Source organism: Pongo pygmaeus, chromosome 12 (assembly GCF_028885625.2).
Source record: "Pongo pygmaeus isolate AG05252 chromosome 12, NHGRI_mPonPyg2-v2.0_pri, whole genome shotgun sequence".
In the NCBI taxonomy this organism is placed as follows: domain Eukaryota; kingdom Metazoa; phylum Chordata; class Mammalia; order Primates; family Hominidae; genus Pongo; species Pongo pygmaeus.
In genome coordinates this window covers 29659401-29685963 of record NC_072385.2, presented here as the reverse complement: position 1 = coordinate 29685963, position 26563 = coordinate 29659401, and the positions used below count along the sequence as shown (strand labels likewise).

Here is a 26563-nt window from a genome sequence, read left to right as displayed (position 1 = left end):
TTACACACTAAGCACACAATAAATGGTAGCTATTACTGTAATTATAGCATAAACCCCAAAATGACTGTAATATAAAAATCTAGGGACTATAGGAACACGAAATTTAAGAGAGATCCCAATATATTCTTCTCATTGGAGCAAAGACACTATTTTAAATCACCTTACCTTTCAAAAAGGTAATAAATTAAATGCCCAGTTGTGATCTCTAAACACTATTACCCTCTAAAAGGAACAAAAGCTCTTTGGATAAACAACCGATTCCAGGTCTCAGCCCATGCAAGATAAACCTGGGATATCTTGTTGCATCAGAAAATAAGGAAAGGGTTTAAAAAAAAAAATGGTCAGGAATACTTTTTCACCGTGGTCATGTGGGCAAACTAATATGCTGTCTGGAAATCACTGTATTTCTTTTTTATTTTTTGGGATTCACTTTAAAACACGCTAGGTTAAAAAGCAGATGGAGAGGTACAAAACAAGAATGTCAAATGGTCCTAATTGTTGAAGCTGGCTGATAGGTACACAGGGACTCATTCTATTATTATCACTATTCTTGTTTGTGGGAGGATAACTTATTTAGACATACTATCATTTACATATAAATTTTTATCCTCATGTAGATGTCAACTTCCTAAACAATGAAATGACATCATCTATTCCTTATGTTTTACTGAACTTTTTCACAGATTTTCATAGGAACTGTCCTGATGCAAATTCCGTTCTCCTTCTGAACATTAAGGGATATAACTGCATGTGCAGAGCCCTCTGACCATTCAGTTAATGAAGAGTACCACTCACCCTGAGCTTGTAGGAGTTTAAGAGTAGCTTCGGCTCTGGCTCTGGCTTCTCTCTGGGATTTAGTTAAAAGTTTCCCTTCTTTTTTCAAGCGTTCTTTTCTTTCTTTTTCTTTTTGCTTTTTCCTTTCTCTTTTTTCTTGTTCCAATCGTTCCTATAAAAGAGTACATGTCAGACAAAACCTGTATTCATTTAATGAACTATAAAATTCAAATGTAAACAATCCAAACTTCAAATAAATCTCTTGAGACACATGCAAAGTATTATGTTAGGAGATTCCAAATCAAAGTATTTTAAATGTTATACATGATTATTAATTAATATCACATCAGATTATTGGCAATGATACATAAGCAACTTATGTATCAAGCAATCTGTTCTTGAGAAAATAAAGATAAGATGTGCTGTACCTCTTCATCTTATTATTTGTATCGGAACAATAATATAACTGAATTACCATGCAACTATGAAATTCTCAGAATTAGAAGATTAAAGATATTTTACAGAGAATAGATTTTAAGTTAAACACAATATCAATGTTACCAACTTCATGAAAACATACCTCTTCTTTACGCTTGGCTTCTAATTCTTCAAGCCGTTTTATACGTTCTTCCTCTTCTCTCTTCTGTCTTTCTTCTTCCTCTTTAAGCTTAGCCAGAGCTTCTTGCATAGCTTTAACAGTGGCTTTGCTAGGTCCTTTTTTCTTCTCTTTCTCTTTTTCTTCCTTTTCTCCTTTCTTTTTCTTCTTATCTTTCTTCTTTTTGTCTCCTTCATTGTCATCTACCAAAAAGAATAAAGGCAAAGCATTGAAATGAAAAAACAATTCCCTGTGGTGATGACGAGCAAAACCCAACCAGAATTCAAGGACTATTAATAATGGGCCAAGGCTGATGCCAGCAGCAGGCTAAGTTCTACAGGCATCAAGGCATCCTGAGCACTTCGGTAACTAGAATAGCTCAGAATAACTCACAGATGGCCTCCTGAGAAGTCTGCAATGCTGGTGTTGGTCTCAGATGTCCTGAGGAATACAGTAAGACAGAAGGATACTGTCAGCAGCAAAAGGGCAATCCTGTACCTAATGTATCTCTTAATCCATGGTACCTGAGTGGCTGGTATCCAACAGATGCCTATATGAAGTTCTAACAATCAGAATGAACTAACACCCACGTAAGTTCTGTAGCTAATTTCACTTCTACAAGATGGAGTTAATGAGAATGATGTCCACTTTAGGGGGTATTAGTAGGATAAAATACAAAAATATAGGTAGTTATACTCCAAGAACTCTAAAGAATTAAAAGCTATGAAGGTACTTTCATGGTGTTCCTCCTCAAATATATCCAGATAATAAAAATGCTAGAATTTAAAAGAGTTGCTGGGCACGGTGGCTCACGCCTGTAATCCCAACACTTTGGGAGGCTGAGGTGCATGGATCACCTGAGGTCAGGAGTTCGAGACCAGCCTGGCGAACATGACGAAACCCCATCTCTACTAAAAATACAAAAATTAGACGGGCATGGTGGTGGGCTCCTGTAATCCCAGCTACTTGGGAGGCTGAGACAGGAGAATCACTCGAACCTGTAAAGAGGAGGTTGCAGTGAGCTGAGATTGTGTCACTGCACTCCAGCCTAGGCAACAAGAGTGAAATTCCATCTCAAAAAAAAAAAAGTTGTGTCAATTTTCCCATGAGAAGTTTTCCAGTCAAAAGAAAAACTACTGCTTTTGCTTGTTCGTTTGTTTTTTGAGACAGAGTCTCACTCTGTCGCCCAGGCTGGAATGCAGTGGTGCGATCTCCACTCACTGCAAGCTCTGCCTCCTGGGTTCACGCCATTCTCCTGCCTCAGCCTCCCGAGTAGCTGGGACTACAGGTGCCCGCCACCACGCCCGGCTAATCATTATATTTTTAGTAGAGATGGGGTTTCACCATGTTAGCCAGGATGGTCTCAATCTCCTGACCTCGTGATCCGCCTCAGCCTCCCAAAGTGCTGGGATTACAGGCGTGAGCCACCGTGCCCAGCCAAAAAACTACTGTTTTAAGAATATAGTATGGCCATGCAAACCATCTGATCTTTAGCTATTTTCATTCTAAATAAGAGGAAGAAATTAGCTAGAACTTTTATTTTATAATTGGTTGTTAAAAAAATGGCTCATTATTGCTTAAAAGACACTAATTTTAGCATGTTAAGTGAAGCAGAAAATATTAGCAACTTCATGAAAACATTTCTTTGTGAATTTCATAAATTGTACTAGGTTTTTAAAGACAGGAAAGAATTCAAATATTATCTGACACTGAGTTATCAGAAAGGAAGAATAAATTTTTCATTAAGTAACTTCTGTAGTCTTTATCAACAGCAAAAAAAGTTTTCATAATGAAATTCTATAAAAATTCCAGTCTGTACATAAGTAATCTGAAAGATATTTATACTATATATGTAAAGAATTAACAATGCAAATCAAGTCAAATACTTAGATGTAATTTTTTAGATGGCTCCTTACAATAAAGTGCCTTTATACCCATGGACAACTAACAAAATGACCTTGGGGCATAATGATTACAACTTATACTGTGAATCAAAAGCCTTTTGCTCTTTCCTCTAAAGTATTAACCAACCTTCTGCAGCTGTGGGAGTCTCTGCTTTCTCTTCAGAGGCAGGAATTACTCCAGTATCAAGAGTCACTTTGGATTTTACAGTTTCTTCTTCAGATTTCCTTTGAGATTCCTTTTGTTTACTCTGATCCTTTTTACCTGTTTCTAACTCTTCTTTTTCTTTCAGCTTCCGCAGTTTCGCTTTTTCTTCATCTCGCTTTTTTCTCTCACGCTCCTTCTTTTCTGCCTTCTTTTGGGCCACTGTCTTAATTTTGAAGGAAGAGTCATCATCTTCATTCCCACTTTCTATGTTAGGACCTGGCTTGTTTTTCTGATTTTTTTTCTGTCCTTTTCTAGATTGCAAAAATTCATCTGATTCATCGCCACTTTCACCAGAAGAATTTACTCTTGAACGCTCTTTAATTTTTTTACTGTTATCCTCATCCTCCTCTGACCCATCCCACTTCTTATTTGATTTTTGAGCTTTCCCTTTAGCTTTTTTAGGAAGTTTGTTAAAATCATCATCATCATCACTCCCAGAGTACATTTCCACTTTCGGTTTTGCAGTCTTTTTTGATTTTGAATCTTTATCTTCCAATTCTTCGCTATCATTATCATCAAAGCTCTGTTTTTTGCCCTTCTGTCCTTTCTTTTTTTTATCTTTTGAGGTGAATTCCTCTTCATTGTTTTCTGTTGGCTAAAAAATTTCCATTGTTAGAAAAAATTAACAGAATTATAATTGAGACCAGAGTCATGTGCTTCATTAAGTAAACATTTTTTAAAAATCTCAAAATGATTTCAAAATCTTTTTCAAAGTCTTTTTCACAGGAATATAAAATTCAAACAAGCAAGAGAGGTTGGCCTTGGCCTCAGACACATCTCGCATCATTATAAACTGCAGAATCCAGGGGCTCTTGAAACAGGCACTAGTCACCACCCATTTACTAACTTTACAAAGCCTAAGGGACAAGTTGAAAGAAGAAAAAATATCTGTGATTTTCCCATTACTCTGAGGCTTATCCAAATTCAAAGGATGAAAAAGAAACAACAGAGAAAACTGAAGGTGGAATGAGTGATTACATCATATCTCCAAATGTACCAATTTTATGAACAATCAAGATACCACAAAATACCTTTACATTCCTATTTTTCCCTTTGGCATCAGATTTCATAGAAGCTTTTAAATAACATATTGTACACTGCTCAAAAGTTTCCAAATGTAGCTCCCCAAACCAACATTAAGAAGCAAGAATAGAATACGAAATACGAATAGGTAACAAAGGTCTGTCTTTCACCTTCACTGCAACAGTTTCTCTGTCAGCTTTGATGCCTTGAGCTTCCAAAGACAATTCTTCCAGTTCTTTCAGGATATCATCTTCACTAGAAAAGGATTAAAATACATTGTGAAGCACTGGTATAGTTTTTATTAAGTGAATCCAGTACCAAAACAAATAAAAATCAAATATATTTAAAATATACTTACTCAAAGTCCTGCTTTTTTTTCTCTTTTTTCTTTTTCCCTTTTGACTTTTGAGGCTCCTGTTCTTTGGCAGCACCAGCTCCTTCTATTTCTGCAGCCAAGGCATCAAGATCAATGTCATCCTTGGTGCTTAAATGAAAACAAAAACGTCCTAAATGTTACTCAAAGCAAAATAATTATTCATTTACATAGATTTTATCATTTTAACCTTTTTCATGCATTAGCAGCACAATGAGAAAAATCACTTGGCAAGTTCTTTCATCATAACACAAGTTACATCTACTTATCAGCCTCCTTACATCTGCTTCAGTGAAGTTTCTGGATTACACTCAAATAAGGGAGAGATAATGAAAAGCTCCAGAAAAAAATCAGAGTAATCAAGAAAAGGAAATTAACTTTTGCAGATACCAAAGGTTTTTTGTGCATCTGAATGAAGTTATTTATAAAATGGAGAGATCTTAAAACATAAAACAAGTCTTATTTCTTGAGGATCAATAACAACACCTAAATATTTGGACCCCTGTGTATTTTTACTTGGAATAGCAGAAATTTCAGAGTTGGAAGGAAGTTTAGAGATCAGTCATGTAGCCTATTATCTCATTTTACCAATGGGAAAACTAAAATGCACAGGATTGAATGTCCTGAGAAAAACATAACCACACATTCAAATCTAAATGAATTAGGAATGATTCACTAAATAAAATACTTAACCAAAAATCCAGAACTAAACCTGCTTGCTCCTGGTTTCATTTCTGGATCCATCCAACAATGTCCTCACCTACCAACTTACTTGGAGTAAATCAAATTAAGTTCCAGCTAAAACGTACAGAAAATGAAGGCGGTCTAGTCTAAGATGTACAAGTAGCAAAGGCAGATGAATCCAAATGAATGGCACAGTAAGAAAACAACTCTCATGAAACGTGGCCTTTACAATGGATGCCTTGTAAAGAGATGCTTTAGTTCAGTAAAGAAAATTTCTTTTTTTTTTTTTTTCTTTTTTTGAGACGGACTCTCACTCTGTCGCCTAGGCTGGAGTGCAGTGGCATGATCTTGGCTCACTGCAACCTCCACCTCCCGGGTTCAAGCGATTCTCCTGCTTCAGCCTCCCGAGTAGCTCGGACTACAGGAGCCCGCCACCATGCCCGGTTAATTTTTTTTTTTTTTTTGTATTTTAAGTAGAGATGGGGTTTCACCATATTGGCCAGGCTGGTCTCGAACTCCTGACCTTGTGATCTGCCACCCTCGGCCTCCTAAAGTGCTGGGATTACAGGCGTGAGCCACCACTCCCGGCCCCAGTAAAGAAAATTTCTCAAGAGAAGTAACTTTCAACCATATTATAAATATAATTAAAAGATTATATGACAAGACGTTGAGGATATAGAATTTAGCCTTAAGGAGCTTAATAGGGAAGACAGCAAACCAGTAAACCACAAATTGCAAAATGTTAAATGCCTTGAAGTAAAAGAACTTAATGTTTTTATAAATAGTTGGCCAGAACTGAAATGTGCTCCTTTTCTTCCTATATTTTAGATAATCTGACACTGATCTGCTGCAGTGGTGGTGACTTCCTACAGTACCAAATCCAGAATGGGAAAGTCAGAGGCACCTTATTCTTAGCAAAAGGGGTACACATACCAGACACAGTAAGTACAAAAGCCTAAAGGCAACAAGGTGTGTTATGCCTCAAGAGGGCTCACAAAAGGCATCTGAACCACCCAAGAAATGTTTGAGTATTATGTATTTATTGACCCCACTCAAGATAGAGGGAACCAGAAACTAAGAGGGGAGCCAGGCAGTATATTTTTAGCAACAATATTTCCAGGTGATTGTGCACCAGATCTGAACACCGTCATTCTTGTTCCTTTATAGATGAAGTAACTACTAACTGAGGCACAGAGAATCTGCCCAGGATCACACGAGTCAGAGATACAGGACTTGAATCCAGGAAGTCTGATTCCATAGCCAGATGTCTTACTTCTGCTGACATAATCCAATTTGCATTTTAGGCCTGGATGCAGTGTCTCACACCTGTAATCCCAGCGCTTTGGGAGGCTGAGGCAGGCAGATCACTTGAGCCCAGGAATTCGAGACCTGCCTGGCCAACACTGTGAAACCCCGTCTCTAAAAAATATATAAAAATTAGCCAGGCATGGTGGTGCATGCCTCTTGTCCCAGCTACTTGGGAGGCTGCGGTGGGAAGATTACCTGAATCACCTGAGCCCAGGAGGTTAAGGCTGCAGTAAGCTAGAATTGTGCCACTGAGTAAAACCTTGTATATATATTAAAAAAAAAAAAAGCATTTTAGAATGCTACATCTGGTACGATGAGTGGCAGGGCTGAATCCTGACTAGTCAGGACGCAAGGAGACCAGTTAGGAAGCTTTTGTAGTAACTGTAATGAGAAACAATGAGCACCTGACTTGCACCAGTGGCAGGCAAGATGTAAATGAGTTAGATAAATATTAAGGGAATAGAATCAACAACACTTAAGTGGTCAACAGGATGAATATAGAAAGGAGTAAGGAAGAATCAAGGACAATTCTCAGGTCTCTTCAGGTAACAAGAACCTAAGTCTGCCCTAGCATCTCCCAGGAGTATCCCCAAAGGCATCTCTGGCAACATTTCACACTACAGCAGCTTCTGACAACTGCATGAGAAGAGAAGGCTGAAGTTTGGCATCTCATTTCCAAAAATTTATCTGCCCTCACCCAAACTATATTCACCTCATCAAAACAGCTTCAAGAATCTTCTTGTGATTAGCTATATTTCTGGAGAATTCATCAATAAACATCTCTAGGATAACAGAGTATAGGACTACATTTGTACGTCATTAAGTCTGAAAGGCTTTTTGTGACTAACAATATAAGATGAACAGTTTTTAATATGCTTATATTCAGGCATTGTGCTGACCAATGCCTAGACATAATATATACACTGTCACTGAATATTCACAACAATTACATAAAATTATTCTTAAAGATGGTAATTTTTTAAAGGCCACCCAGCTACAAAGTAACATACCAGGAATTCAAGCCCAAATTTTAACACCAGGTTCTACTGTCTTCCTAGAAAATGAGAAAGAATCTAGTTTATTACTTGCTTGAAAAATTCAAACATAGCTATGAAATTCCTACAGTTTACATAGAAAGGCAAAAGACTTAGCATAAGTCAACATAATACTGAAGAACAAAGCTGCAAGACTCATTACTCAATTTTAAGATGTATTATAAAATTACTATCAAGACAGTGTAGTACTGGTGAAAGAAGAGACACATAGATCAAGGCAACAGACCAGGCAGCCCAGAAATAGAGCTCTGAGGATACTAGTATTAAAATGAAAACACTAACCACAGACTGAAAGAGATATTTGCAAAGCACTACTAACTGAAAGACCTGTATCCCAAATACACAGAGAACTCTTAAAACTCAACAATAACAACCCAATTAAAATATGGGCAGTCACCTTGTCAAATTAGGGGCAGGAGGAGTAGATGAAAAATGTTCATCATCATTTGTCACTGGGGAAATGCAAATTAAAACAAAGAGATAGTGGTATATACCTATTAGAGTTGCTAAAATCCAAGAAACTGACAATACCAATTCCTGGTAAGAAAGCAAAATGGCTGATTCTGGGGCAGGGGCTGCACATAGACAAAATAAGCCTGGAGCACTGTGTAATGGTAGGAAGTAAGGAAATGATTTAAAAACAAAAAACAAACACACAAACAAGAAAATGCCAAAACACACAAAAAAACACACACACAATGTTGAGTCTATGACAAAGAGACACGAGCCAACTGAAAGAGCTCCCAATGGGCAATGGGAGCAACAAATTAATATGTTAATTAATTAGAAGAACAAATTAAATAACAATATTAAATTATAAGCTAAAGTATGAAATAATTCCATTAGTCATACTATTAGAGAGAAATGATTAAGTAAATAAATGGGGAAGAGACAAACGTGTGCAGAAGAAAGCTAAATATGCAGAATCCCATCCTCAAGGAGGTGGAACATAATTTTCCACTCCTAAACTATGAGCTGTGTACAGTGATTTCATTCCAAAGAGTACAATATAGAAAGGAGTAACATTATAATGTAGAAATCTGACAAACACAGCCTCAGCCAAGTGATCAACATCGACATCAGTGATATAATGAAATCTGAGAAACTATCACAGATAAGACAAACCTAAGGATAAATGATGACTAAATGTAATGTGGCATCCTGTATAGGACCCTGGAACAGATACAGGACAATAGAGAAAAACTAAAGAAATCTACACAAAGTATGCACTTTGCTTAATAATATTGATTTGTTGATTGAAACAACTGTACCATGCTAATACAGTAATAACAGAAGAAACTAGGTGTGGGGCATATGGAGACTCTGTATTATCTTCACAATCTAAAACTTCTACAAATTAAAGTTTATTTTTTAAAAACTGAGCAGAGAGGCTGGGTGCAGTGCCTCACGCCTGTAATCCCAGCACTTTGGAAGGCCAAGGCATGTGGATCATCTGAGGTCAGAAGTTCGAGACCAGTCTGGCCAACATGGTGAAACCCTGTCTCTACTAAAAATACAAAAATTAGCTGGACGTGGTGGCACATGCCTGTAATCCCAGCTACTTGGGAGACTGGGGAAGGAGAATTGCTTGAACCTGGGAGACGGAGGTTGCAGTGAGCTGAGATCACACCACTGCACTCCAGCCTGGGCGACAGAGCGAGACTCTGTCTCAAAAAAAAAAAAAAACCCAAAAAACAAACAAAAAAAACCCAAAAAAACTGAGGGAGAAAAAACAATCATATTACTTATAGTTATTCCAAAGAAAGTAACATACTTAAATCTAACAAAATATGTAAAGTACTTATATGTGGAAAATTACAAAATGCTTACGAAAGAAATCCAAGACTTGACTAAGTGAAGAGACATGCCATGTTCATGGGCTATAAGACTCAACACAGTAAAGATGACAATCAGCCCTAAAATGATATACACGTTTAATGCAATTCCAATAAAAATCTCAGCAAGATTTTTAGGACATAACCAATAGAGACAAGGTTATTCTAATATTTATATGAAAAAGCAAAGAAACTAGAATAGCTAAACCGATTTTGAAAAAAGACTAAAATGTGAGGAATCATACTACCAGATTTCAAGACTTAAGCAAAGCTCTTGGTACTGGCAAAGGAACAGACACAGATCAAGACAAGAAGAGAGAGAACCCAAAAACAGTCCCACAGAAGTGTAACCATTTAGGCCCAGGCGCAGTGACTCACGCCTGTAATCCCAACACTTTAGGAGGCCGAGGCAGGTGGATCACTTGAGGTCAGGAGTTCGAGACTGGCCTGGCCAACATGGTAAAACTCTGTCTCTACTAAAAAATACAAAAAGAAGCTGGGTGTGGTGGCGGGCGCCTGTAATCCCAGCTACTCATGAGGCTGAAGCAGGAGAATCCCTTGAACTCAGGAGGCTGAAGCAGGAGAATCCCTTGAACCCAGGAGGCAGAAGTTGCATGAGCTGAGATAGCACCACTGCACTCCGGCCTGGGTGACAGACAGAGACACTGTCTCAAAAAAAAAAAAAAAAAGTACAACCAATTAATTTTTGACAAAGGTGCAAAAGCAGAGGGTAGCCTCTTCAACAAACAGTGATAGAGCAAATGGACACCTATCACGAAAAATGAACCTCACCCTCAGTCCTTATCCAAGAGTGAACCCAAGATATATGATGTACTTAAAAAAATAAATAAAAGCATAAACTTTTAGGAAAAGAGTAAAATATCTTTCAGATCTAGCACTAAGCAAAGAGTTAAGAGTTAAGACTTGAAACTAAAAGCACAATCCAAAAGAAGTGGAACTCATCAAAAACTTTTGCTGTGAAAGACTATGTGAAGGGAATGAAGAACAAGCTACAAAATGGGAAAAAATATTTCCAAATCACAAGGATTAACAACTAGAATATACCCAAAACTCTCAAAACTCAACAGTAAAATAAATCCAAACAATCCAATTTAAAAATAGGCAAAAGGCATAAAAAGACATTCCACTGAAGATATACAGATGGCAAATAAATGTTCACATCATTAGCTATTTGGGACATGCAAATTAAAACCACAATGGGATATCACTACATACGAATCACTACATACCAATGAGAATGCCCTCCTCCCCCATAATAGTGATAATAACCAATACGAGTAAGGATAGAAAGGAACTGGAAAATTCATACACTGCTGGTAGAAATATAAAATGGCAATGCCACTCTGGAAAATAGTCTATCAGTTTCTTGCAAAACTAAAAACGTACTTAACCACATAACCCAGCAACTGCATTCTTGCACATTTATACCTAAATAACAAAAATTTATGTTCATGGAGAAATTTGTAGACAGAAGTTCATGGCAATTTTATTTTCAATAGCCAAAAACTGGAAACAACCCACATGTCCTTTAATAGGTGAATGGCTGAATAGACAGTGGTTCATTTCCATTCCATGAAATATTATTCATCAATAAAATGGAATGAACCATTGATACACGCAACAACTTCGATAGATCCCAAGAGAATTAGGCTGAGTAGAAAGAAGCCAACCTCAAAAGGTCACATACATACTTAATTGCATTAATACTACATTTTTGAAAGGACAAAACTTTAGAAACATACAAGACACTTGAGGTTAGAGACAGGTGAGGGGTTTGGGGGGGTGGGTAGGGAGTATAGGAAGGAGGTGGTTACAAATGTACAACATGAGGGATTTTTGCACTGATATTCTGCATCTTGACTGTGTAATGGATATACAAACCTACACATGTAATAATATTGTATAGAACTAAATATATAAACACACACACAAACACAAAGAGTATAAATGAAACTGGGCAAACCTGAATATAATCAGTGGATTGTATCAATGTCATTATCTGTGTAATGGCTGGGCACAGTGGCTCACGCCTGTAATCCCAGCACTTTGGGAAGCCGAGGTGGGTGGATTGCTTGAGCCCAGGAGTTCTAGATCAGACTGGGCAACATGGCGAAACCCCAACTCTACAAAAACTACAAAGAAATTAGCCAGGCAGGTCAGACGCGGTGGCTCACGCCTGTAATCCCAGCACTTTGGGAGGCCGAGGCTGGTGGATCACAAGATCAGGAGTTAGAGACCAGCCTGGCCAATATGGTGAAACCCTGTCTTTACTAAAAATACAAAAATTAGCCGGGTGTGGTGGTGTGTGCCTGTAGTCCCAGCTACTCAGGAGGCTGAGGCAGAAGAATCGCTTGAACCCGGGAGGTGGAGGATGCAGTGAGCTGAGATCACGCCACTGCACTCCAGGCTGGGCAACAGAGCAAGACTCCGTCTCAAAAAAAAAAAAAAAAAAAGAAGAAAAAATTAGCCAGGCATAGTGGCATGTGCCTGTACTTTCAGCTACTCCAATGCCTGGGGTGGGAGGATTGACAGCCCAGGAGAGGGAGGCTATGATGAGCCATGATTGTGCCACTGCACTCCAACTTGAACGACAGAGTGAGACCCTGTCTCAACTGCATATGAATCTATAATAATCTTGAAATAAAAGTTTAACTTTAAAAAAGACACTGTTAACAAAATAGGCCAGGCACAGTAGCTCACGCCTGTAATCTTAGCACTTTGGGAGGTGGGTGGATCACTTGAGGCCAGGAGTTTGAGACCACCCTGGCCAATATGGTGAAATCCTGTTTCTACTAAAAAATAGAAAAAAAATTAGCCAGGCATGGTGGCACATGCCTGTAATCCCAGCTACTCAGGAAGCTAAGGCACGAGCATCACTGTGCTCCAGCCTGAGCAACAGAGCAAAACTCTGTCAAAAAAAAAGACACAATTAGCAAAATGAAAAGGCAAGACAGGCTGGGCACGGTGGCTCACACCTGTAATCCCAGCACTTTGGGAGGCCAAAGTGGGCGGATCACCTGAGGTTGGGAGTTGGAGACCAGCCTGACCAACATGGCAAAACTCCATCTCTACTAAAAATACAAAATTAGCCAGGCACGGTGACGCATGCCTGTAATCCCAGCTACTCAGGAGGCTGAGGCAGGAGAATTGCTTGAACCCAGCAGGCGGAGGTTGCAGTGAGCTGAGATCATACCATTGCACTCCAGCCTGGGGAACAAGAGCAAAACTCCATCTCAAAAAAAATGAAGAAAAGAAAAGGCATGACAAAGAGTGAGAGAAAATATATGCAATACATATATCTCATAAAGGATTTGCCTATAAAGAAACAACACAATTTTTTAAATGGGAAAATGATTTGAACAGACACATAACCAATGAGATGAAAGACTGACAAACACATGACAAGGTGTTATCACTAATAAGGAAGCATAAATTAAAACTACAATAAAGGCAGGGTGTGGTGGCTCACACCTGTAATTCCAGCACTTTGGGAGGCTGAGGTGGGCGGATCACATGAGGTCAGGAGTTCAAGAGCAGCCTGGCCGACAAGGTGAAACCCCGTCTCTACTAAAAATACAAAAAAAGTAGCTGGGCATGGTGGCTCGTGCCTGTAATCCTAGGTACTCAGGAGGCTGACGCAAGAGAATTGCTTGAACCTGGGAAACAAAGGTTGCAGTGAGCCAAGATCACGCCACTGCACTCCAGCCTGGGTAACAGAGTGAGACTTCATCTCAAAAACAAACAAACAAACAAAAACAAACAAACAAAAACCACAATGATATGTCACTACACAGCCACTAGAAATCCTAAAATTAAAGATTGGTAATAATACCAAGTGTTGAGACAGGATATGGAGTAACTGGAGCACATACATCCCTAGAGGGAATGCAAAAATGGCACAGTCACTTGGGAAGAGAGTTTGACAGCTTCTTGTTAAATATACACTTAGCATACGACCCAGCAATCCCACTCCTAATCCCACTCCTAGGTATTTACCTAAGAGAAATGAAAATACATGTCCACACAAAGACTTATACTCAAATGTTCATTGCAGCTTTACTCAAAATCAGGAAAAGCTGGAAACAACCCAAATATCCATATACCAGATAATATATAAACAAATTGTCATATATCCAGACAATGGAATACTACTACTGGGTAACAAAAGGGAAGCACTAATGCTACAAGCACTAACATAAATGAATCTCAAAAGTATACTGTACTTAGTGAAACCCAGTCAGCCAAAAAAGACTACATCGTCTATCATTCTACTTATATGAATTTCTAGAAAAGGCAAAACTACAGTGACCAAAAATAAAACATGAAAACTACAGTGACTACTGGGCTCAAGTGATCCACCTGCCTTGGCCTCCCAAAGTGCTGGGATTACGGTGTGAGCCACCATGCCTGGCCCTTTTATCCATTTTCATAAGTTACAAAAATAAGAACAAATCTATAATCTTTTTCTAGTATCTTAATTTCTATTAAACACACTAATGTGGAGTTAAAATGATGTTTAATGAAGGAGTCTTTTAAAAACATTTTATTCTTTATTTCTTCATTCTCATCTCACCACTTAACAAAAATCAACTCAAAATGAATTAAACACTTAAATGTAAAATCCAAAAGTATGAAACTATTAGAAGAAAACAGGAGAGACGCTTCATGACATTGTTTGAGTAAGACCTCAAAAGCTCAAGCAACAAAAGCAAAAACTGACAAATACAGTAAAGGAAACAATCAACAGAGTGAAGAGACAGCCTACAGAACGGGAGAAAATATTCACAAACTATGCACCTAACAAGGGGTTAATATCCAGAATACATATGGAACTCAAAACAACAATGGCAAAAAAGCAAATAATCCAACTAAACAATGGGCAAAAGATCAGAATACACATTTCTCAAAGGAAGACATAAAAATGGGCACCAGGTATATGAAAAAAACATCAGGGAAATGCAAATCAAAACCACAATGAGATATCACCACACCTTAGACTAGCTTTTACAAAAAGACAAAAAATAATATGGTGAGAATATGGAGAAAGGAGAACTATTATACACTGTTGGTGGAAATGTAAATTAGTACAGCCATTAGAGATAACAGTATAGAAGTTCCTCAAAAAAACAGAACTATCATATAATCTAACAATTCCACCATTGGGTCTATATAGCCAAAGGAAATGAAATTGCTATGTTGAAGAATATTTACACTCCCACATTTACTGCAGCACTGTTTACAATAGCCAAGATATGGAGTCAAACTCAATGTCCATCAACAGATGAATGGATAAAGAAAATGTACGTCTACACAGTGTGAATACTATTCATCCATAAAAAAGAATGAAATCCTGTCATTTTGTGACAACACATATGAACTTGGATGTAATTATGTTAAGTGAAAGATGCCATATACGGAAAGACAAATACTGCATGATCTCATTCATATGTGGAATCAAAAAAAGTTGATTTCATAAAACTAGAGAGTAGAATAGTGGTTACCAGACGCTGGGAAGAGTAGGAAGGAGAGGGAATGAGGAGAGGTTGGTCAACAGGTACAAAGTTACAGTTAGGAGAATAAGTTCTGGTGTTCTACTTCACAGTAGGATGACTATAGTTAACAATAATGTATTATACTTCAAACAGCTAGAAAAGAGAATTTGGAATGTTCTTATCACAAAGAAATGACAAGTGTTTGACGTAATAGATATGCTAATCATCCTGATCTGATCATTACACAATGTATACAGATACCAAAATATCACATTGTACCCTATAAATATGTACAATTATTATGTGTCAAGAACAAAATACAACTTGTATTTTTCCGGTTGTATAAAAACAGTATTTCTTTATTGTGTGTGCAGGCATGTACTCAACTTTGGTGTTTGGCTTTTGGAATTAAATAAAAATCATATATAAAAATAAAAAGTAAGACAAGTACTTCATCTTGAGACCAATATAGTACAAAGCCTTTTAAAGACACATATTACAAAAAATTGTTCACTGCAAAGTAAAAGGAAAATTAACCTCATGTAAAAATCTCCTCTCAATTCCAAACTTAGCAAATTTCATTTGATAATGACAGGTATTTTTCACTGAAAACTTGTGTAATGAATGTAAAGTTAGACAAGAAACACAGGAAATTCAACTCCTTTCCAAATTATTCCACACTTGAAAATCTCCAAGATGTCTAAGACTCCTTTTTACCAACCTCTCTTCTCCAATGTCTCTTTACCCACTGCAGAGGTTTTAAAACCTGGCCCAAAATATCTCTTGACACTCTTTGAGAGGTGGAGGTCTATCTCCTTTAATGTGGGAGTTGTATGACTGCTTGCAAAATAGAAGGATGCAACTTTTGTTTCTAGGCCTAGGCCTTACCCTGGCAGCTTCCTGTCTCTTGGAATGCTCACTGCCAAGCTAATGGGGATGTCCAGGTCAGGAGGAGAGATCAAATAGAGATGCTCCCGCTGACAACTCCAGCTGATTAAGCCCAGTAAACCTCCAGAACCATGAAAGATAATCACAAGTTTTCTTGTTTTAAGCCACTGTTTGGGATGACTTCTTATGGTACAATAATAACCGAAGCACCTCCATATTTCTTCCTATTCCTAATCAATACCAGGGCCTGTAGTAATGGACAGCATGTTGGTAGAAGTGTAAAATCCAAACTACACCACTCCTTCCTCCGTCCCCATCCCCAAGTTGATGGACAAATTGTCCAAAACCTCAAAGTATTAAAGGAAGGATAAGTCACATATAACACTGTTGTTGCCCTTTTTCACTTACTTTGGCTTCTGCCCCTCCCCGCCAAAACTCTTAATAATAGTAAACAAGAAGAAGAGCATAAGAGGGAATCCTTCTCTTTATTCTTAACTCTATCTCAGCAGTAACAGCTGCAATAAGAGAAACTGGGAAATTCAGTCCCACCTTCTCTACAGGTTGCCTTCTGACATCTCATTTCCCCAGTCTTCATCTTCTTACCCAGAACATCCTTGATCATCAACAGTTACATATAAAAGAGGAAAAACAGGACAAAAGAAGGGAAAGCCCAGCAGTCATTGCTCCTCAGTGGCCCCCACCACTTATAACCACAAATCTCAACAGTTTTCACTCTCAACTCCCTTAATGAAGTTATGGCTCAAGTACTACAATCAATAAGCTGAGAACTAGCTATGTCTCAAAAGAAAACCCTCCCAGCTTACGATGTCCTTATGAAGTAATGACTCCTTTAAAAGGGATATGAAACCATACTGCTACTATATTATACAATGCAATGCAAAGGGTATGTGTATCTTATCACCTTCTACAAAATTCAACCTAACCCTTTATTTTCTAAATACCTGATACATTAATTTGATAAGAATACAAATCTTGTAGACCCCCCCGATACACATATCCTAAGTTCATATGTATTATAGATTCCAGTATGTCTTAACTATCAGATCAGTACAGCTTTCACAAACTGGATTAAGTGGGGAGGAACACAGAGTTGCAGGGATTTCAGAAGCTTCAAAATTCTCTCTAGCAACTTCTGTTTTACCTGTTTTAAATTTTAATTTGATAATAAAGACTTAAGATGAATACAGACAGCCACCTTATCACAGTATACTGTCATAGAACAGCAACCCAAGGTTTTGTTTACAACCCCTACCCCCCAAAATTGTTTCTGGTTGATGAAAAAGATCAGATGCACACTTAATAGGTAAATTAAACCTTTTTGTCAAGAGAAGAATCTGTCATATAAAGCTCAAAATCACTAGTTCAAATAAAAAAAAAGTATCAGAAGAATTGAGCTCTTGCTAGTTCAGGCATGCTGAACTCAAAAGAAATCCATTATAAGAAGCAATACATTCACAATGAAAATGGTCATTTAGATCCTACTACTCAAAGTATAGTTACAGGACAAGCAGCATCAGTATCATCACCTTATTGAAAATGCAAAATCTCAGGCCTGTTAAAAAAAAAACAAAAACACTGAAAAATGCAGAATCTCAGACCCCCACCCCAGATCTACTGAATCAAAATCTCCATTCTAACAAGATCCCCAGGTGAACAAAGTTTGAGAAGCCCTGATTTAGATTCAACAACGTGGCATCATCTTTCAAATCAATACTGCAGATTGGAACTTTACAAAATTTTATATTTGCTACTATTTGATATAAGACTATTTGGGGGCCTGGCACAGTGGCTCACGCCTGTAATCCCAACACTTTGGGAGGCCAAGGCAGGAACATCGCTTGAGTTCAGGAGTTCAAAACCAGCCTGGGCAATAAACCAAGACCTCATCTCTACTAAAAATCAAAAAAATTAGCTGGGTGTGGTGGCATGCGTCTGTAGTCCCAGATACTCAGGAGGCTGAGGTGGGAGGGTCACTTGAGCCCAGGAGATCAAACCCGCAGTGAGCTATGATCAGACCACTGCACTCCAGCCTGGGCGACAGGGTGGGATCCTGTCTCAATAAAATAAAATAATTAAAAAAAAAGAATATTTCGGGTTTCATAATTACAGAGATACAAGTTTATATTTAGGATTATGTCTGCAGATATATATAATAGTGATAAAAATTCAGATCCACATTCTCAATAAACACCTTAAGATACAACTTATATGGGCCGGGTGCAGTGGCTCACACCTGTAATCCCAGCACTTTGGGAGGCCGAGGCGGGTGGATCACAAGGTCAGGAGATTGAGACCATCCTGGCTAACGCGATGAAACCCCGTCTCTACTAAAAATACAAAAAATTATCTGGGCTTGGTGGCGGGTGCCTGTAGTCCCAGCTACTGGAGAGGCTGAGGCAGGAGAATGGCATCAACCCGGGAGGTGGAGCTTGCAGGGAACTGAGATTGCTCGAGACACCTTCTCAAAAAAAAAAAAAAAAAAGAGATACAACTTATGTTCTAAAATAACTGATCACACGGTAAGTGCTCAAAGCAAACTCAGTCTCTGTACTCCATAGAAGTTGACTCTGATCCTTAATCACTGTTAAAGGATTTTCCCCACCTAACTTGTATAGTGCCTGGCACTCTAATATTAATAAATCATTAATATAAAACACTAATAATTACTAATAAATTTTAACAAAAATTTTTTATGTAGACAACCACTCTCAAGACCAGATTTCTAAATAACCAATTTGGTGAACACCATCATTAGAATGGTCTGGCTGCACCTGTGTACAAAATTATTGGCAACACAGGAGCAACCGAAGATCTCAAATATTCCTCATGGTCACCCTTGGTACTCTAGAGACACAGAAACACACAGCGTACTCCCATTCCTTCCAATCTGCACGCTCTCTTGATGGCAAACTTAATTAGAAAAGGATTTTAAAGATGCCTAAACAATAACTTTAAGAGGCAAATGTGAAATCTCGAGGGTGGTACTCTCATACTCCATTTTCTCCCTTCAGCACTTCACTCTGTATTATCTGTGTATATGCCTATTTGCTACATTAAAATGTAACACCCTTTGAGAACAGAAAACACCGTTTTGTATTCCCAATTTACCGCATTTTTTTTTTTTTTGAGACAGGGTCTAGCTCTGTCACCCAGGCTGGAGTGCAGTGGCACAAACATGGCTCACTGCGGCCTTGACCTCCCAAGGCTCCAGCAATCCTCCCACCTCAGCCTCCTGAGTAGCTGAGACCACAGGCACACACCACTACAATCAGCTATTTTTTTTTAGTGGGTAGAGACGGGGTCTCCCCACGTTGCACGGGCTGGTCTTAAACTCCTGGCCTCAAGCAATCCTTCTGCTTCAGCCTCCCAAAGTGCTGGGATTACAGACATGATGAGCCACCGCACCCCGCCCACCTACCTATCTTATACAAGTGGCAACCTGAAAGGCATGTTAGACATTCTTTTTTTTTTTTTTTTTTGAGACAGTCTCACTCCATTGCCCAGGCTGGAGCGCAGTGGTGCAATCCTGGCTCACTGCAACCTCCACCTCCTGGGTTCAAGCAATTCTTGTGCCTCAGCCTCCCAAGCTGCTGGGATTACAGGCATGCACTACCACACCTGGCTAATTTTTTGTATTTTTAATAGAGACGGGGTTTCGCTATGTTGGCCAGGCTGGTCTCCAACTCCTACGCTCAACTGATCCACCCGTCACGGCCTCCCAAAGTTCTGCAATTACAGGCACGAGCCGTCACCATGCCCGGTCGCATGTTAGACGTTTCAAATAGGCACTAATAAATAAGGAAAAAGTCCTATTCTGGAATGGCAATCACAACTCTCATACAACAGGCAAGGCTAACCAGTTTCAACACAGCAGTTTAATAAAAAACACGTCTAACACTATAATAATTACTGTACTTTTGATCATAAAACTTCCAAATGGAATTTTCTGAAGCAATAAATTGAAACGCTAGTTTAAATGCCTCTGAAAAAGTACAATGACATTTCATTTATCTGACAACACAGACAAGGATTCCATTGTGTGTGAATTTTCCAAATGAATGAAACGTACCACTTTTAAAATTTATATTTAAGATATAAATGTTTCTTATAATACATTATATAATTTCTTGAAATATTTACAAATGTCTGAGGTTGTATCAAGATAATGGAGAAAAGAAAGGAGGGGGCAGAATACATATAAAATGAGATTTATGAATGAATTTGAACCTGGGTGATGTACACATGTTTGTTCATTAGACTATTCTACTTTTGTATGTGTTTGAAATTTTTCATTTAAGGAAATTCACACCACAGTAATCAAAACTGTGCCGGCTGGAGGCGGTGGCTCACATCTATAATCCCAGTACTTTGGAAAGCTGAAGCAGGTGGATCATTTGAGGTCAAGAGTTTGAGAACAGCCTGGCCAACATGGTGAGACCCTGTCTCTACTAAAAACACAAATATTAGCTGGGCCTGGTGGCGCACACCTAAAATCCCAGCTACTCCGGAGGCTGAGGCAGAAGAATCCCTTGAACCCAGGAGACAGAGGTTGCAGTGAGCAGAGATCACACCACTGTACTCCAGCCTGGGTGACAGAGTGAGACTTCGTCTGAAAAAAAAAAAAAAAAGAACCAGAAACAAAAACAACAACAACAACAACAACAAAAAACTGTGGTGGCAACACTGACACAGACATACAGACCAAAGAATTAAAATTTAAAGTCCAGAAATAAATCCATATATCTAGCATCTAATGATCTGACAAGGGTGCCAGAACCTTTCAATAGGGAGACAAATCTTCTCTTCAACAAATGGTATTAGGACAACTAGATATCTGTATATAAAAGAATGCAGGCCGGGTGCAGTGGCTCACGCCTGTAATCCCAGCACTTTGGGAGGCCGAGGCGGGCAGATAACGAGGTCAGGAGATGGAGACCCATCCTGGCTAACATGGTGAAACCCCGTCTCTACTAAAAATACAAAAAATTAGCCAGGCGTGGTAGCAGGTGCCTGTAGTCCCAGCTACTCGGGAGGCTGAGGCAGGAGAATGGCGTGAACCTGGGAGGTGGAGCTTGCAGTGAGCTGAGATTGCACCACTGCACTCCAGCCTGGGTGACAGAGCGAGACTCTGTCTCAAAAAAAAAAAAGAATGCAGAGGAACCCCTACATCATACCATATACAACAATTAATTCAAACTGGAACAAAGACCAAACTGCAAGAGATAAGGCAATAAAAGGTTTCTTTATTATTATTTTTTGAGATGGAGTCTCACTCTGTCACCCAGGCTGGAGTGCAGTGGTGCAATCTTGGCTCACTGCAACCTCCGCCTTCCAGGTTCAAGCAATTCTCCTGCCTCAGCCTCCCGAGTAGCTGGGACTACAGGCGCGTGCTACCACGCCCGACTAATTTTTGTATTTTTAGTAGAGACACGGTTTTGCCATGTTGGCCAGGCTGGTCTCAAACTCCTGACCTCAGGGTGATCCACCCGCCTCGGCCTCCCAAAGTGCTGGGATTACAGGCGTGAGCCACCGTGCCCGGCCAGCAATAAAACTCTTAAGAAAATATACAGGTAAATCTTCACGACCATGGATTTAGTAACAGATTCTCTTAGATACAACACCAAAATGCAAGCAACAACAACAACAAAAATAAACTGGACTTCAACAAAATTTAAAACTTTTGTGAAAAAGAAACTTTAAAAGACAGTGGAAAAAACAAACTACAGAAATCAGAGAAAGTATCTGCAAATCATATATCTGATAAGGATCCAGTATCCAGACTATATCAAGACCTCTTACAACCCAACAACAAAAATACAACCCAGGCTGGGTGTGGTGGCTCACACCTATAATCCCAGCACTTTGGGAAGCCAAGGCGGGTGGATCACCTGAGGTGAGGATTTCGAGACCAGCCTGGCCAACATGGTGAAACCGCATCTCTACTAAAAATACAAAAATTAGTCGGGCATGGTGGCACTGTAGTCCCAGCCACTTGGGAGGCTGAGGCATGAGAATCACTTGAATCTGGGAGGCGGAGGTTGCAGTGGGCCAATATCACGCCACTGCACTCCAGCCTGGCCAACAGAGTAAGACCTGGTCTCAAAAAAAAAAAAAGAAAGAAAGAAAGAAAGAAAAAAAGACAACCCAGGCCAGGCACAGTGGCTCACATCTGTAATCCCAACACTTTGAGAGGCTGAGATGGGAGGATCACTTGAGGCCAGGAGCTGAAGACCAGCCTAGGCAACAAAGCGAGACCCCATCTCTACAAAAAATTTTTAAAAATTAGCTGAGTACAGTGGTGTACACCTGCAGTCCTAGCTACTGGGGAGGCTGAGGAAGGAGGACTGCTTGAGTGCATGAGTTCAAGGTTACAGGGAGCGATGATCATACCATTGTCTAGCCAGTCTAGCCTGGGTGACAGAGTGAGATTCTGTCTCTCAACAGAAAGGAAGGAGAAAAGGAGACAAAAAGCTTACGATTTACCAAAAAAAAGGAGGGGGAGGAATGACATTAACAACAACAAAAATTCTGAGATACATGGGAAAAAGCCAAATCCTAAAGATTAAAATGAAGAAAATAATAATATTTTACTGTTACAGATTTAAATTAACCAACTAAATGGAGAGGCAAATCATATTACTTATTTGTTCACAAATATATTTCTAGCATCCAGAAAAATACCTGACATTCAAGTGCTTAAATCTCAATATATTTCTTGAACGGAATGATTCAACACCATAAAGATGTCAAGTGTCACAAATAATCTATAAACTTAATGGACTCCCAATTAAAATCAATCTCAACTGATATTTACCTTGGCAAGTATTACATTAAAAAAAAAAAAAGGAAAAATCTCAAATTGTTAAAATATCAAGAACATTAACATGCCCACAGATGTCTTCAGTTGCCTTTAAGTGATTCTCAAGCATTCTCAGGACCTGTAAGACATATATGAATGATGGTCAAACAGCCTGAGAAATGTCTCACAAATGCCTAAATCTAGTTTAGAAATCCCTAGGCCAGCAGTCCTCAAATTCATTCCCAAGATCTCTTTAGGGAGTCTAAACTATTTTAGGGGGTCAAAACTATTTTCAAAATAATACTAAGAGGATACTAGCCTTTTTCATTCTAATTTTCTCACAACTGTACAGGGGAGTTTTTCAGAAGCTAAATGATGTGTGATGATGCTGCAGATCAAATGCATAAGCAAATGTGAGGGTCTATCTTCTATTGAGTCATAATAGTGAAGATGTTTGCAAAAACGCTTAGCTCTTCTATTTTTGAAAATATGGTTATTTAATAATGTTATGTATAATAATGTAAGTTTATTTTTACTTTTAAATTAAATATTTGAAGAACTTTTCAGTTTTAGTTTGTAATACTTGTAACTGGTAGATATAACCCACATACACAAAAGCCTTTTGTGTTCCTTAGGAATTTAAGAGTGTAAAGGAGTCTAGGACCAGAGTTTGAGAATTGCTATTCTAACCTAACCACTGACACTCAGTTCCTCGGTAAAACAACACTCTGCCCACCTTATAGATCAACCGCAATACTGGAATAAACTTAGAAGCATAAAATAAAGCACAACTAATGAGCAAGTAACATTAAAAGTAGCTGAATGAGCTCCCCACAGGGACAGCATGGAAGGCTAGAGAGGTTACTATCAACAAAAATCTATAATCTGTTTTCTTATTAATTTATAGCAAACTAGGACTTCTTCCCCTACCACTTCCTAAAGCGTCAGGATAGGAACAGGCTAGACCAAAAGAATTCTGATCATGCATCTTTTTTTGATGTAATTTATGCAGACAAGAGTTTCATTAATTCAAATATATGCAAGTAAGAAATGAATTCCTTTATTAAACCTAGGCTATCTGTATTATATTTGTTTGATATGTGGATATGGAATCCTAGCCTTTGTCTCAACAAGTTTCCCGAGTCAACTGAAAAAGGTCAGGAAAACTTGCTGAACAAACACCATATCAAAATCTCATTCTTAGAATTACACAGACTGGGGCTGAGCGTGGTGGCTCACACCTGTAATCCCAGCCCTTTGGGAGGCCAGGGTGGGAGGATCACTTGAGGTCAGGAGTTTGAAACCAGCCAGCCAACATGGTGAAACCCTGTCCCTACTAAAAATACAAAAATTAGCCAGGCATGGTGTTGGGTGCCTGTCATCCCAGCTACTTGGGAGGCTGAGGCAGGAGAATCACTTGAGCCCACGAGGCCGGAGGTTGCAGTGAGCGGAGATCGCGCCACCGTACTCCACCCGGGGTGACAGAGCAAGACTCCATCTCAAAAAAAAAAAAAAAAAGAATTTCACAAACTGAAACAGAATTCTAGAACTTGGTCTTTAAGCAAAATTCTAGAATTCTAAAAATACACAGACAAGAATAAATATCTTGATCATTGACACATGCTATACAAATAAAATTAGGTAAGTTAAAATCTAATTTTAAATGAATACTGAGTGGCTAAGAAGTTAAAATAAGGATTAATTAAATATAAGAATTAAGGACAGTGAGTATTGTATGTTCTTTCCAAGAACTGAAAAGTGGCTCCATGCCTTCTCTTGATAACTAAATAAGCAGCTGTGCATTTCTCACCCAGTTCACACCTTGCCAGAAACATGCCTGACATAGTCAAGGAGGGGAGGTGGAATGACAGTAAAATCTTTAAAGTGTGGACCTTCACCCAGGAGAATAAAACTGGATCTCTATCTCATTTTACACAAACAAGAATACTAATCCTAAAACTGGACTTTCTCCCTCTAGATTTTCTTTCCAGTCTGTGTTTTTGTCCCATTTACAAATATGCAAAATATCCCTGAAGAAAGGAAAGAAATATTAAAATAAAGGGAAAAAGCTGACTCACAAAGCAGTAGAACTTCCCATTCCCCATCTCCCAATATCTCATGTAGAAGACCAAAATAAAAACCCAAGCAGTTCCGGTCAAAGGGGACTCTGCTAAAGCTCAGGAGTTCTTAGACACAATCTGAAAGCCATTCACAAAAAGGAGTCCATGAGGCATTTATACACACACACACTCACAAAATGTATCAGCTTCATATATTGGTATATGAGAAAATAAATGTTTAAAAATTATATTGCCACCACTTTCCCTTCAACATGAGCCAAAAACAAACAAACAAACCAAAACAACACCAACAACAAAAAAACACAGATTAGGTTGAGAGGGGAAAAAAAACAGCATTTCTTCTACACTACCAAACCAATCATTTAACAACAGGGTCTAGTGTGCAATTTAAACTTTACAGCATCCCTGAAAATCTTTATAAATCAATGAGACACTCACTTTTCCCTAAAAAGACACAGACAAGAATAAACATCTTGTCTCCCAATGACTTTTTTCTATTGTGAAAGAGCCTGGAAAGTAAAAAGTGTAAGTAGGGAAACATATAAGCCGGATCGCGCCTGTAGTCCTAGCTACGAGGGAGGCTGAGGTGGGAGGATCACTGGCCAGGAGTTCAAGACCCGACTGGGCAACATAGTGAGACTGCCCCTCCATCTCTAAAAAAACAAAAAACAAAAACACATATATATGTAATTTTAAATCTAAAGAACACATTTGTGTAATCCTAAACCAAACTAACGAATTGAAAAAAAAACTGTAATAAGACAATCAGGGAAATAAGAAAACTGACTGAATATTTGCTAATGTTTAAGAATCACTGTTAATATTTCTTACAGATATACTTGGTGGATTTACAGATGAAAAGCTACTGAGATTGGCTTTAAAATATCTAGTAGGTGGGGGCCAGGGGCGATGGATCACGCCTGTAATCCCAGCACTTTGGGAGGCCGAGGCGGGCGGACCACTTGAGGTCAGAGTTCGAGACCAGCCTGACCAACATGGAGTAACCCCGTCTCTACTAAAAATACACAATTAGCCGGATGTGGTGGCACATGCCTGTAATCTCAGCTACTCGGAGGCTGAGGCAGGAGAATCGCTTGAACCGGGGAGGTGGGGGCTGCAGTGAGCCGAGATCGCGCCATTGCCCTAAGTTTCTTGTTGCCTGGGCAACAAGAGGGAAACTCCGTCTCAAAAAAAAAAAAAAGGTATATATATATATCTCTCTCTCTCTCTCTCTCTAGTAGGTGGGATGAAACCAAATAGGTCATGTGCTAACGATGGTTGAAGGCAGGTAATTAACACACAAAAGTTCATTATTCTCAGTTCTCTATTTTCTAGAGACAGCTAAACATTTCTCTAGCAAGGAAAAAAGTACCCTATACATCAAAAATTCCTATCAAAAATACAGAAATTTGTGTTCCCTACATCACCCATAATCCTTATTTTTTCTCATTCATCTGGTTTAACAATAATTCAATTCTCCAAACCAATTAACTTCCTCCAATAGA

General features: G+C 38.8%; 1 protein-coding gene across 2 annotated transcripts in view; it reads right to left on the bottom strand.

Annotated features, from left to right (window-relative positions):
* EIF5B (eukaryotic translation initiation factor 5B) overlaps positions 1-26563 on the bottom strand; it is a 63488-nt gene that overhangs the window by 34383 nt on the left and 2542 nt on the right. For both annotated transcript variants that reach the window (XM_054476677.2, XM_054476678.2), the window contains exons 2-6: positions 4860-4985; positions 4672-4756; positions 3401-4073; positions 1355-1572; positions 796-946 (exon numbers count right to left, since the gene is read on the bottom strand). In XM_054476677.2, the coding sequence (XP_054332652.1) occupies positions 796-946; positions 1355-1572; positions 3401-4073; positions 4672-4756; positions 4860-4985 (1253 nt within the window). The remainder of the gene's footprint in view (positions 1-795; positions 947-1354; positions 1573-3400; positions 4074-4671; positions 4757-4859; positions 4986-26563) is intronic.